The sequence below is a fragment of the Antedon bifida genome, chromosome 10, assembly GCF_963402885.1.
Source record: "Antedon bifida chromosome 10, ecAntBifi1.1, whole genome shotgun sequence".
Classification (NCBI taxonomy): domain Eukaryota; kingdom Metazoa; phylum Echinodermata; class Crinoidea; order Comatulida; family Antedonidae; genus Antedon; species Antedon bifida.
The window spans coordinates 21196251-21210203 of NC_136235.1; the positions used below are offsets into that span (position 1 = coordinate 21196251).

Consider the following 13953-nt stretch of genomic DNA (forward strand, 5'->3'; position numbering starts at 1 on the left):
TTCCAGCAATGAAGCCAAAATTTGGGGCGACACTTACAAGTTCTGCCAATTAAAAGGTTGCAGAGTTTGTCAATCAAATAATAATTCCGTCTATATTTATAATGTGGATAAAAGTAAATAGAAGCTGAGATCTTGGTAGAGGCTAATTAGAAAAGAAGTTTTTTAATCACCAAACATAGTTTTTGTCTTCCTCATCAAACTTAAAATTTATTTTGAATACATTTAATTTTACCTTGTATTTACCTTTCAACTAAAATTAAATAAAAATTACATTATAATTAATAGAACCAAACTTTTAAAGGATTTTCTCCAGAAGAATTGATTCATTTATGGTTTATTTTATTGACCCAATAAAAAAATTAATTGGATCATCCAAAAGAAATCCATAACAATACTACATTTACAATAGTTACAAATTGTATTTCATTCAATAATTGTAATTTTTAGTATGTTTGGAACTTGTCATTTGTTAATTTCTAACTCTGGTTTTAAATAAGTAACAACATGGTTTTTAAGAACGCATTAAGATAAATAATAAAGTTGCGAAATGACCTAGATTGCCGGCTCAGTTTCATCGTTAAGGTGTCACTACCTTAAAACTGGATACATTTCTTCTCGGTTTTCCGTTTTATGGAGTTATTGCTAAAGGCATATTGGCATGTTTTTTAACCCAGAGAATCTCATGCAGTGATTTTAACTACATGTCATGAAACAGGGTATTGAAGGCTTTTAACACACAGACGCTTCTAAGACTATAACTATATATTAGTGTAGTGATTTCATCAAATATGACCAGCAGAAATACTCGTTGTTAGAAGTTTGAGAATTTGATCCTCTAATTTTTATCCATGGCAAATTTATACCAGTGTGTGATTGGTCGATGTATGTTGCAGTTAACAATTTCATTTCGTTGGTGTCAAGTTCCTTTTGTTTGCTCCGATGATTGGACATAAAAATCAAAATATTACAAGTTAAGGTCATGGAAAATGTCCCTTTATGAGCTAAATTAGGTAATTAAAGTTAATCATGCAGACCTAGCTATGCACTGGTTGGTACTTATTTGTAGAAAACATAGGTTATAAACATCTATAGCATATTTCAATGTGAAACAAAATATCCTCCAATTTATTTTCTTAGTTGCTCTTTGTTACTTACTTTTGATCATAAACTTAGTAAAATTGTGGACAGAATTGACAAAGGCATGGTTTTATTTTTAAGGTTACATATGTTATTATTTTTGTACATAAGTTTTACAGACTCTAAATTTGGGGATGCACTAACATTATTCAAGAAACTCCACAGTGAACAGGGATGTCCCAAAGGAGGGGTTCTACTGTCCCAAAAGAATTTGAAAATAAGATATAAAAGTTAAGTTCGTTTTAGCAATCAATATAGATTAATTGATTTATTGATTATTGCATACAGACATGTCCATCAAAATAAGTTTCATGTCTACCAGCAGATAGTAGTAAAATGGTAGATTTAAAGAGGGTAGCTATTCCAAAGACAGGTGTTCCACCCCCTGCTACTTGTATAAACCCACTCTGCTGGTTGCTTGTGTTTGATTTATACTGGTTTTATTATTTAAGCATAGTCTTCCTCTGCTGATATAACCCGACTCTTTCTTCCTCTGATCGCTGCCATGAGGATCAGTCCTTCCATGTTGCTGCCCCCTGTATGTGGAACATGCTTCCCCTGCATATTCGTGAGCCATCAAATATCATTAAGTTAAAAAAAATCATAAAATCACACTTTTTTCACAACATTGCTTTTAGTAATCTGTAATGCGCCTCTTGAAATTGTTTGATAAGGTGCAATACAAATGGTTTGTGTATATACAGTATTATAAATATTTTGTCTTCAGTTTCAGCAAAATTATTTTCAGAGTGATTTATATTACTATATTGAATAATGAGTTATTAATTGATTGATGATTGACCGATAATGATTATTAAGTTAAGCATTGATTTATTTAAGATTGATCGATTGATTTAGTGATTTATTAATTGATCAGAAAATTGATTCCTTTATAAATTATATTTCAGATAATTGTATCTTACTTGCAAATCATTAATAGAATACTATTTTGTTTATTTCTAGGAATGTGATCAAGTACACATTGATGATGTTGCTTCAGATGACAATGGTCAAGAATTATCGTAAGAAAACTAGTTTATTGTAATTCTTTATGTAATAATTTATTAAAAATTCATTCATTTATTAATAAATCTGGAAATTTACATGGTGAATAAACACCAGTAAAGGGCAATTTACACAGATGGGCAATAACGGTAAGCGGTAACAGTAAGCGGTAACAGGAAGCGGTAACAGGAAGCGGAAAACAAAAATATAGAATCAAGCCGAGCCTTATGGGGATGGACGAAAATGGAAACCCTTTCTACGTGGGACAAGTTACATGATTTTCCGCTTACCGTTACCGTTCGTCTGTGTAAATTGGCCGTCTGTTGAGTTTGTGGTACACCATGGTTTCCAAAATTAAATAAAGTAAAGTTCAGAATGTTTTAAAATTTTAGCTGTTTTTCCGTTGCTTATTAATTATGAATTAATATTCTGTGCCTTATTTTGTTATGATTATTATCGTTATATTATTTGTTTCTAATAGGAATTACAACTTCCAGACTGATGGTTTCCATGCAGCCGCTACAAGTGCAAATCTATGTTTAGCTACAGGAGTGCGTGGAGGTGTAGACTGGATGAGGAAACTAGCATTCAGATACAGAAGAATAAAGGAAATGTATGCAAGTTACAAGAATAACACAGGAGGTATAATACATTATAAATGTTTGTATTATAAATATTTAACAAATTTATGTATAAGCAATTATATACATTTGTGTTGCGGTTTTGGCATAAGATACACTAAATCGGTGACCCACATCACCCCACTGTTGCCGCCCATTTAGCAACCCTAATACAACCAGTTCACAACTCCAGTAACACTTGTCCGTGACCCAATAAAACTTTACTGCAACTGGAACCTGTAACACAAATTTTTATTTGCACTATAAAATTGTTCTTAAAAGGTCTCATTTGCAGAGCTCATACTATTTTCTTTTCTTAAAATGTATTTTATGATAGATTTATGAATGTGTGTTGTGTTTTTCATCAGGTTTACTTGGACCACAAAAGAGGGAGACATGGCTACAACTAAGAGCTGAGATAGAAGGCATGACAGATTCATGGTTAAGTCTGGCATTAAAGTCGCTCTCAATCATTGCATCAAGGTATGTAGTATAGCAATAATACTTAACACATACAGTACACGTGGGTTACAGTTTTTTGGTATTTAAGACATGAATGGTCTTTGTCATTTCTGTACTTTAAATCTGATCTTTATAATCAATGAAAAATACTTTGTAAACCATTGTTCAACAAACACAGCTACACTATCTTGAAATACTAGGTGGTTAAGAATAATTATGTTGATTTACTTCTTGATGTCTTCAGTAAAAGGCTGACCTGTTTAAAAAACTGATTCACATAATATATAGAAAAGCCAACACCCATTACACTTATCTACTGTATTGCCAGCCAAATCTCCTTAGATAACTCAAACACTAGTGCAACCCCAAAACTTTATTTCAATATATTTTCATTTAATTTAACAGGAAAAACTGTACTAATGTGTTAGTGACCACAACTCAACTTGTACCAGCAGTTGCTAAAGTTCTTCTATATGGACTAGGCGGTGTGTTTCCCATTGAGAATATATATAGTGCAACAAAGATTGGTAAAGAGAGCTGCTTTGAACGTATTGTCTCACGATTTGGTCGTAAAGTAACGTACGTGGCAATAGGTGATGGACGAGATGAGGAACAAGCAGCTAAGTCGGTAAGTGCAGACACCGCCCTCAAGGATGTTAGAAAGTTATATCGGCATCACAGATTTTAGTATTAAAGATAAAAATGGATTGTATGAAATTGTTTTTTTTTATGTGCAACAAATTCAAATCACAGTCAGAGTACCCTCTGTAATTTATTAATGTATGCCATTTTTAATTATATCCATGCATTCATGATTTCTGCCTGAACTTTTTTGGAAAAAAAAATAATGTAACTAGGTTAATATCTTTTTCATTATTGTATTACATTGTAACAGTCTCTCGCTTTTATTTTTTCAGTTGGACTTTCCATTTTGGAGAATTTCAAGCCATTCTGATTTGGCTGCATTACATCATGCACTTGACCTAGGCTACCTCTGAACTTTGAACTCTAAAAATGGTTGTATGTATAGAGACATTGCACCAAGCTTGCATGAATGAAGATGTACAAATATTTGAATACACGTAAATGACTTCAACAAACTTACTTGGAAGGAAGTATTTGTCTATTTATAATTTTGGAATACTTTTAATGCGGACTATAGAACGTATTTTAAAGTATTTCTAAAATCGCTGTCTGAGTATAAATGTCACAACAATTATTTATTAGATTGCAATTTAAAATAATAAGCTAAACAGATAAACTGTTACAAAGCAGGTGACTAAAATGTTCAGACGTTCAGGAGGATTTGTTGATGTGCCAAGTACGTTGACGGCCATTTTATTTAAGAAAAGGATCTTGCAAAGTAAGTGCAATGGAGCGTAGAAATAAGCTGTTGGAGTTGGAAACCTAAAAGTTGTACGATGACCAAATTTGAAACTACTGCGAGGGCGATAAACTATTAAACCAAAGGCATGTTAAAGACAGAAAACTGACTGTAAAAAATGTTGACATGCTGCGGAGGATGAGATGCTAGCAGGGCAAAATGATAAACTTGGAAAGACAGTGCATCAGTAACAGTAGGCCTGTGGAAGTACCAATTATTGACCATGTTTTGGTACATAATGTTTATTGACATTATGTTTGAAATAGCATCTACAAAGCAATGCATTACCTAACATTAATGTTATATTTTACAGCTTTCCATCAAAGCTAATTACCCAGTAAGCAGGTTCAGTCCTAGGGTTACTCGCTAAATGAAATTATTCTACAAAATAGTTTAACCTAGGGTATTCAAATGGTTTTTTGTAGGGTAGTGAATAGCTTGTAAACTCATATTCACATTTATAAAAGATTTCTTTTGTACAAGCGTAATAGTGTGTTTTATCTTCTTATAGAGTTGATCTCAGAACAAAAATATGTGTAAATTATGCGCCATTTGCAATATAAAATTGTCTGGACTTTCTGAAACAAAGGTCTTGTAAAGTAATTTTGTGAGTAATAGACTATAAATAGAATTTTAAGTAGATAAACGTTGTGTAAATGAGCATTGGTTGTTGCGCCACCAATGCTGATTGTGTTTGTTGATACAGAAGAACGTTTCTGTACTGTATAGTAATATGTCATGTGATCATTCAGCATAAGTTATCAATTTAAATGTGTGTTATGAAAAAAAAAAGATATAAACCAAGCAGGGTATAATGCATTCACTTAAGTTAAGTGTGTTAAGTGTTTTATGCACGTCACGTGTGCACGTGTTCCGCACACAACCTTAGGTGTTCTGCATATTCATATGCATATATTGATATAATGCATATTGAAAATGTAATTATGTAAATATATACCATATACTGACTCTGGTTTAAGCCCACATGCCTTGACCACTCATACCTTGGGGTGGCTAAAGTGGTTTGACCTATCCCTGTCAGATGTATCACAATTTGCGTTGGGCTTATTACACCTGGTGTACATCATGCATATTCTACTCAGATATGTATGCAATGTTATGCTTGCCTGCTTGTTTTTCCAAATACAAAACTGAATTGTTTGTGCGATGTTGTATGTTATAAAATCAGCATGAATGAAAGTTTATAATTTATAAATAAGCAGTACATCATATGTACACATGGCAATTACATTGATGATTATTATGTATGTGGACGCAGCATGTATATACATTGTATAAAAGTACCTTAGATTAACCGATTCTCGGTACTATATAATTTGTACAGTATCAAAGTCAAATTCTATGGTACAGTGTAACATATGTATCACATATGATATCTGTATCATATATTGGCCATACACTTAACCATAACATAATACATGCATCATATGATACATATGTGACGCAGTATTACAGAATTTGCTATGATGCTCTATCTGCACTGTAATGCCATAATGTGAAGACATACTGTACAGAGAATTGGGTGCTTAGTTCACATGACCAATGAATGTATTAATGTAGGTAACACCCAGTGCAACAACTCTGATTTAATGTTTTCAATCCCTGCACATGTTTGCTGGTGTGTCCACTCACACAACAGTTAATTACACTGTAAACCCAAAAATCAACATCATAAAATACATTCTTAATTTTGATAGAGCAACCAAATGCGCAACACTGTCTTAGAAACTAAAACAAAATGTTAAGTTTAACAAAGATTTAATTTCAAAATATTACCTAAATTAATATTATTCTTTTTGTTTTCTTTTTCCCTTAAATAACAACCAATCCTTCTATAACTAAATAACTTTTGCAAAGTTTTATAATTATATATTATATTCTTTAAGTACCAAAACAAAAGATTTTACAAGTTAAAAACACTATAGTTTTTGTATTTGAATATTTTAAACAAATTCCTACCAACATTATTTCCTTGGGAAAGTTTAGAATAGAACCTAGGATAAGGATAGGGGTGTGTCCAATGATAGGGGTGTGTCCAATGGGTTCAATACTTTCCAGAAATAAATGATCGATATTCCAGGGTGATTTATTTTCCAAAACCCATTAAATTGAGTTCACAAATACAGTACCTCATTTAATTCACATTAAACAAGTTTGGATCAAGTTTTGGTAAAATTAGTTTTATCTTTATTAAGAATGTTCAAAATTTAACGCTTTGTTGATATTAATACTTACAATTATATCCAGTAATAATTCATACTCAATTGTTAACTATTATTATGTCATTCCAAGTGTCTATTCCCATTTGTCAATGTTTACGTTTTAATTTTAAATGCAAATATTGCAACAACAAAAAATTAAAAATTTGGAAATTTTCAAATTTTTATTTTGTTTAATTGCTTGTTCAGACAAGTAATCTTGTAATAATAATATTTCAATTTACCAGTAAAAATGCATTAATTTTAATGAATGTAAACTGTAATTTAACTTTTGTTAATTTTTAAAGATATTCCAAAGATGTTTATTATGATATTGTTCTACAATTGCATACAATTTACAGTGTGTGCCATGTTTTGTAATGTTCCTTATTGTTTTATATTTATTTTTAATAATTATCTTTTATTTCTGGAGTATTATATCATTTCAAAATACTAATTAAGACAGATAATATTAAATTATTACACATTCAATTAAGAGCAGACATGTTAGTCATAAGTAAAAAATAAAATGTTTTTTTTTTCAAACAAAATTTTCATTTTCGATTTATTACATTCTCGCACATAAATCTTGAAACTTGAAATTCCAAGAAATATAATTCCCTAAATTGTAGATAAATTAGCAATGGTGTAAATAGAACATTTGTAGTTAGATTTATTGGGTACCTTGAACACGTTTTAATTTATTATATGAATGTATTTATTGTATTCTGTACACATTCATCATTTCATTTTGCACCAAATTCCAGTTTGATACTTGTGAATACCAGTAACCAATTCCAGTTTGACACCTGTTATTACCAGTAACCAAACTTAAGTTTGATATCTGTTAGTACCAGTAACCAAACTTAAGTTTGATATCTGTTAGTACCAGTAACCAAACTTAAGTTTGATATCTGTTAGTACCACTAACCAAACTTAAGTTTGATATCTGTTAGTACCAGTAACCAAACTTAAGTTTGATATCTGTTAGTACCAGTAACCAAACTTAAGTTTGACTCTTGTTAATACCAGTAATCAAATTCCAGTTTGACACCTGTTAGTACCGGTAACCAAATTCCAGTTTGACACCTGTGAGTACCGGTAACCAAACTTAAGTTTGATACCAGTAACCAAATTCCAATTTTATACCTGTTAATACCAAATTGCAGTAATTACAGTACACTGGTTTTAACTCGTTGTTGAGACTTTAAAGGGAAACAACTGGAAAATGTTTTTAATGATTAAAAGTAGTTAACATATCGTTAAACCAGTTAATACGGTACCTGTAACCAAGTTCCAATTGTAAACTGGTTTTAACTGGTTGTTGATAATAAACTGGAAAATTTTTAAATTATTAAAATCTGTTATCATGAGAAACTAGTTAATACCAGTAACTAGATCACAGTTAAATCAGTTAATTCCCACTGGTTTTAACTGGAATTTGGTACTTTCTCCTCATTCATGACATGGTTGTGTGATATTATTGTGCGAATGCAACCACATTTTTTTTTTGGCTAGTGAATGTGTCTGTGTTTGTAATTTGTAGTTCTAAATTGTAAGACAATTAAATGTAAAATAATGAAATTCAGTGAATCACTTTTGTTGATTCCTTGTTTTTTCTGCTTCTCCCACTTTATCTTGTTTTGCATGCCAAATAAGAAGTACTTGTAGGTGATCCATTTTATAAATAAAGATGTAAGATGAGGGTGTTCATTTGTCAATTCTTCTTTTTTAATTTAACAGAATGTTTGATGCTAGGGCCTAGAAGTAATGTGTATTTTTAATTATTTTTTTTAAAAGTTTACTGAACAGAAGATTTGTGAGATTTTCTTCCCAATATTTTAAATTATGTTTACAGCTATTACATGTGTTATTCATATGCTGAAAATCGTATACTTAAATCCTTAAAATCATACAATGTATTGATATAATACTATCAACTTTTATCTCTTGTAAACTACTAGGCCTATATTACTACAGGTATTACTATGGAGCATGTAGAAATTAACTTGTTGGATGGAGTGAAGCCATATAGTTAATAAATAATGCTATATGTTATGTACTACATTACAACTAGCTGGAAACTTTCTAAAACAAAAATTGTATTTTTAAATTAATCTGAAAACAAATCTTTTAATTTCAAATACATTTGTTTATAAATATCATTGTAAAATAACATTAATTTCCTTACAGATGTGCAGCTAACCAGGCTCGTTCAGTGTGTTTGTTTAGATAGAATATGTTTGTTTACAATTTACATTCGTTTCTAAGATACTATCGCGTAGGAAATTGTGCGTCGGAAGTTGTCGCGCGTATATCTAACGCACATCCGGAATTGCTATTTTTAGAATTTTGACTGCTTACTTTTTTTCTTGGAAATCTTGTTTACGCCCTCTATATAATAAGAATGGTTTATTCCGTTGTTAAGGATACCGGGAGCCAGCTAACACAATAGAAAATAGTTCATTAAAAACCATAATATGGTGAAAATTAGAATAATTATTATTTTACTAATAACTAGATATTTGCAGTCCTACAATTATAATAGGAATGTTTGCATTTTGATGATGCATAAATACTTTTTGGCGTGCTTAAAATTTTGCGGAATAATATATTACGTTAATGCTAAGGTTATGCGGCGGGATGTAAACAAAAACATTGTCTTCAATTCAGTGTACAAAAGTTTTTCTTTGAAATTTATATTTAAATATAAACCTTGCAAAATGTCAAAAGCAGCAGGAACATTGACCACTACTCACCAGGCAACTTATATACCGCCAAAACTCATGCCAGGGTAAGTAAAGCCTATTTTAGTTTATGAACTTTACAATTTACATTTGAATTCAACTGACCTAGCCTCCAGGCTAGTAGGCCTAGGTAGGCCTACTTACTACTAGACTAGCACCAGCAGGGCGGCCCAACCCAAAAATGATTTTAAGGCAAGCAGCACATTGTGTAGCCTAGACCAATTGCTAGTCCTAGCTAGCTAAACTACTGAACTGTAGGAAGGCTGAGTAGCAATGAGGTATCAGGTACTAGCTTAACTAGGCCTAGGCATTTTTAAATAGGCTAGGCCTAGGCCTAGTTCAAAAAAGGAAGTGAATTTAGTAAAAATAATTGTCTTTACATGATTAAGTTTTTAATTTTAAAGCCTTTTTTTTACTGTATTTCAGGTATAAAGGTCACTGCCCAACTCTAAAGTACGATTATGGTGAGACATATGGTAACGCCACTGCTAAATACTTTCAAGATTACCGTTCTAAAACGCTCAACACGAGCCAAACTAATTATGCAAATGGCGGTCAATTTCCAACTGTATACACTCATAACCCAGACCTAGTAATCCCAAACAGGGAGAGAACACGGGAAAGATGGAGAACTGCACCAACATACTCATTAAATAATGTTCAACACGACAGACAGGACCAGCTACAGTCATTTGATAAGGTAAAATGTTTTATTTAGCAGCATTGCCTACAAATTTAAAAACAAAATCTTTATTTGCGGATTCTCAATTACTACGGAAATCTAGTACAATTACAGAAATACCGAAATGGAGATAAAATACTACATAAAATTATGGTTTATTAAAATTATGTGGAACATTCGTTAAAGCACAATAATTATGGACAAAACAACCCAAATACCACCAGGAGCCCACTTTGCGGGTTTTTCTTTACTTAACTAAACACAGCGCGCGGCATCATTTTGTTTTCAGGATGTATTAACCAGTAATACATAACTCTCAAGTTGGAAAATCATACATACAATCATACACTCAACATTTTTTGACACAGCACATACAAAAATAATGACATTTTCTGTCAAGATCACTGAAATCAATTTAGCAAGTTCAGAACTATTTAACATAGAGTAATTTAGCTTCCTAAATTGACAAAGCATATTCTTAAATCTCAATTCTCGCACCACGTCTACTAAATATGTTTATTATCATTGTGTACAGCTTGCCCAGCAGCACAGAGACCACTACAAAGACAGAACAGGAACGGTTGGCAGAGTTGATGAGTTTTTGATCCCAAAGAAGGCAGAGGACATGTATAAACAAGATGCTGGACAGTAAGTATATTCACTAAATATAATACTTCTTTTCAAGGAATATTGGCCAAAGTTTAAACAGTTTGATTATGATAGTATTTTAAAACAGTTTCTTTAGCTATCAATTTTATTGTTTTTTTAATTTTTTTTTTTTTTTTTTTTCCTATTGACTTGACCAGTTTTTCATTACAAAAAAAATTACCCCCAGAGATGGGATTAACACTGTGCAGTGAAAAAGGGTTTAAAACAGTGTCAATATTATAGCCATCTTAATTTGGTTATATCTGTACAGTTGATATAAAATATTTGAAAAAGACTAATTATTAATTTTATAACTTACGTGAAGATTAGACAACACATGTCCAAGACTTTTAAACCATTTGTGATATTTACACTTCTTGAATAAGGGAAACCTTTTAAAATGTATTGACTTAATAAAATAAAGACATATTTTACTGTGAATACACTTTTTCACTCAGCTGTTTATGTTATCATAACATTCAATGCACTCACTGATAAACCCCCACAATGCTTTACCATACCTTATGAATACGATTGTTAGCAAGAACAAGTTATTGATGTTTAATAATGTTGATTTGTTGTAAAAATGTAGTTATTTATTGCGGTGATACAACCTTTTCCTGACAAAAAAATCCTGAAGAGTAAGTTATTATTTTTTTGGAAGGCTGCTTTCCTTCTATTTTTAATGCATGTTAGCTAATAGTATTGCTTTGCATGATTAGTGTTTGTATGCCTTAGGAAAGAATTTCTTAAATTTCATTTCAATTGCTTGTTTCTATTGCCTTTTCTTGCATAGTTTTAATCAAAACTCCAACAAACAAAAAAATTTATTTGGTAAATAAATATTGCTTACAAATGCACCTAAAAAATGAAAGGAATAACAATTTTTTTGTATATTTAAATGGAATTTTTTCTTTTTTTCTTTAAGCTTTAACACTTTGTTGCTAAAAATCTCATGAATATATGCTTGCTTGCTTTAGTTTTACATTTTGTTTTTAAATTAACTACAAGCTTTCCTGATTGAAATTAGCATGTTACATCATTATATCCTTTGTTTGAATTCTTTTTATACTCAATCATAGTATTTCAATCAAAATACAGATACTAAGGATGATTGTTTGTTTCTTCATAGTTCATCTAAATGTTTGCATTACAGTTAGTAATTGTAACACTTTTATGTTTAGTTTAATACTAACAACAGATACTGCTAACCTCAATGAATAATATCATCTTTAGATTTTTCTACTCTTACTTTCCTAATTATTCCAATTAAATTTACTATAGGCTTCTCTCATAGTTTTACGATTTTTTTTTCATTTTATATCTTTTCATATCTCAACAATATTTTTCATGTTTTTTAATATTCTGATCCCAAATGTTCATAAGTCATATTCAGATTTGTTGGTGAGAACCGAGTAAAGCTCTGTCTACACTATCAAACTAGTTTGACAAAAAAGTGCCCAAATATGGTGGTGGTATTCCCAAATATGGTAGTGATATGAAGTCATCATGTCCATTTATGGGCACATTACATTTTTTTGTCATATGAAGTTTGATATAGTATAGATACAGCTTAATATAAGGAAAAGGGACATGTCTATAGTTGGAAACAATCTTCTATTTAACAAGGCAAGGAAATAGGAGTACACAACGAATTATGATTATTATTATTATTGATTCATCGCCACCTTGTTTAGTATTTTTATCAACTTTATTATATTAGATTATTTGCATGGTGTTTTACAATTTTACTTTATTACTTGTTTTGTTTTACTACTATCATAATTTTCAATTTAAGATGGACATGAAATGAATTTTCCCGTTAAAAAAAAAAAAACTGTGTGCGTGTGAATTCATTCCAATTCACAACCATACGGAATTACTATCTTTTGTTGTCGCACTTTGGCAGTGTGCAAGCCGTGTGCACCGTGATTGAACAAAATACAGTGAATTGGAAAGTGAATGAAAAGAGAAAATGAAAACAAACTGTTAGTTGCGGTTCTAACAGCAGTACATGGTCTCTCTCTTAGTCCGTTGTCGCGGTGGTCAGATTTTTTTCACTCCAACATTCAGACCTGATGATGCTGCTGCTTGTCCAGTCTTTTGTCATTTGCCCATGATGTTGCTGGACGTCCTCGTCATGGTAAGCAAGCCAATTTCACTTGCACCATCCAGAGGGCCAATTGGCCTGTACGGTCAAGAATTGTAATGACCATTGATATGGTCGTTACATATAATTATATTTACAGATGGTTAATACATTTGTACCAAGTAACATACTTTTTAAAATCATTTCATGTCATGTCATGTCATGTCATGTCATTTCATGTCCATTTTAAAAGTTTTTGATACCAGTAATAACCTTTTAATACATTTTTTACATTTTTTTTTTTTTTTCATTTCCAGAGTGGAAGAAAAACTGGATGTTCTTTTAGAAGCAAACTCAAGAGCTACGAGTAACAAATCTGTACTTCGACCTCCGACCTTTCATACACCAAATAGTCAATCATCTGTAAGAGATCGTGAAATGCGCGATGTACACTTTGAGAGACGTTAAGTTTAATTATTTCATAACTTTAAATATTTGTATCAACATTGATTGAGGTTGATACTGTCATGTTTATAATAATGTAATAGTTGCAATAAATGCAAAGTAAATTCAGTTGCAATTCTGTTTGGTAGAGGTATTCTTGTAAAGTCTATAGATGTACACAACCCAAGGTCAGCTTAAATAAGGCTGGCCCAGTGGCTGACTTTTATGGTTAAATTTCATTCTGTCATACATTAGAACTTTACGTCAATGAAATATGATAAATACATTCCGTTTCAATATTTGAATAACAATTATGCCGAAAATTTTAAATTTTTACAAAGACAGGTCATTTTTACCCTTGCCTTCTCATTTCATTTTCATTCCTGTGGATGCAGGATTTTTTTAACAGGAGAACACTAGCATAATAGTCCGTCAGAAATAATTAGCCGTCAAATGTTGTTTATAGATTTTTTCCAACATTTTGTGTGATAAATAAATACTAATAAAATAATACTG

General features: G+C 31.2%; 2 protein-coding genes across 12 annotated transcripts in view; both read left to right on the forward strand.

The window, feature by feature from the left end:
• The window catches only part of LOC144854766 (protein phosphatase EYA1-like), a 110813-nt gene extending 102277 nt beyond the window's left edge, over nt 1–8536 (forward strand). For 5 of the 11 annotated variants that reach the window (XM_078712734.1, XM_078712735.1, XM_078712737.1 and 2 more), the window contains 5 exons: nt 2101–2159; nt 2624–2784; nt 3131–3245; nt 3630–3852; nt 4142–8536. In XM_078712734.1, the coding sequence (XP_078568860.1) occupies nt 2101–2159; nt 2624–2784; nt 3131–3245; nt 3630–3852; nt 4142–4222 (639 nt within the window). In that variant the 3' untranslated portion in view covers nt 4223–8536. The remainder of the gene's footprint in view (nt 1–2100; nt 2160–2623; nt 2785–3130; nt 3246–3629; nt 3853–4141) is intronic. The other 6 variants (XR_013614687.1, XR_013614682.1, XR_013614684.1 and 3 more) reach the window with 6 other exon arrangements.
• A 932-nt stretch (nt 8537–9468) lies between these two features.
• LOC144854785 (ciliary microtubule inner protein 2C-like) lies at nt 9469–13948 on the forward strand. Its single transcript, XM_078712767.1, has 4 exons — nt 9469–9621; nt 10001–10274; nt 10792–10904; nt 13311–13948. Exons 1-4 carry the CDS (start codon nt 9551–9553, stop codon nt 13459–13461), a joined length of 609 nt encoding a protein of 202 aa, XP_078568893.1. The 5' UTR covers nt 9469–9550; the 3' UTR covers nt 13462–13948.
• The last annotated feature ends 5 nt before the right edge of the window (nt 13949–13953 follow it).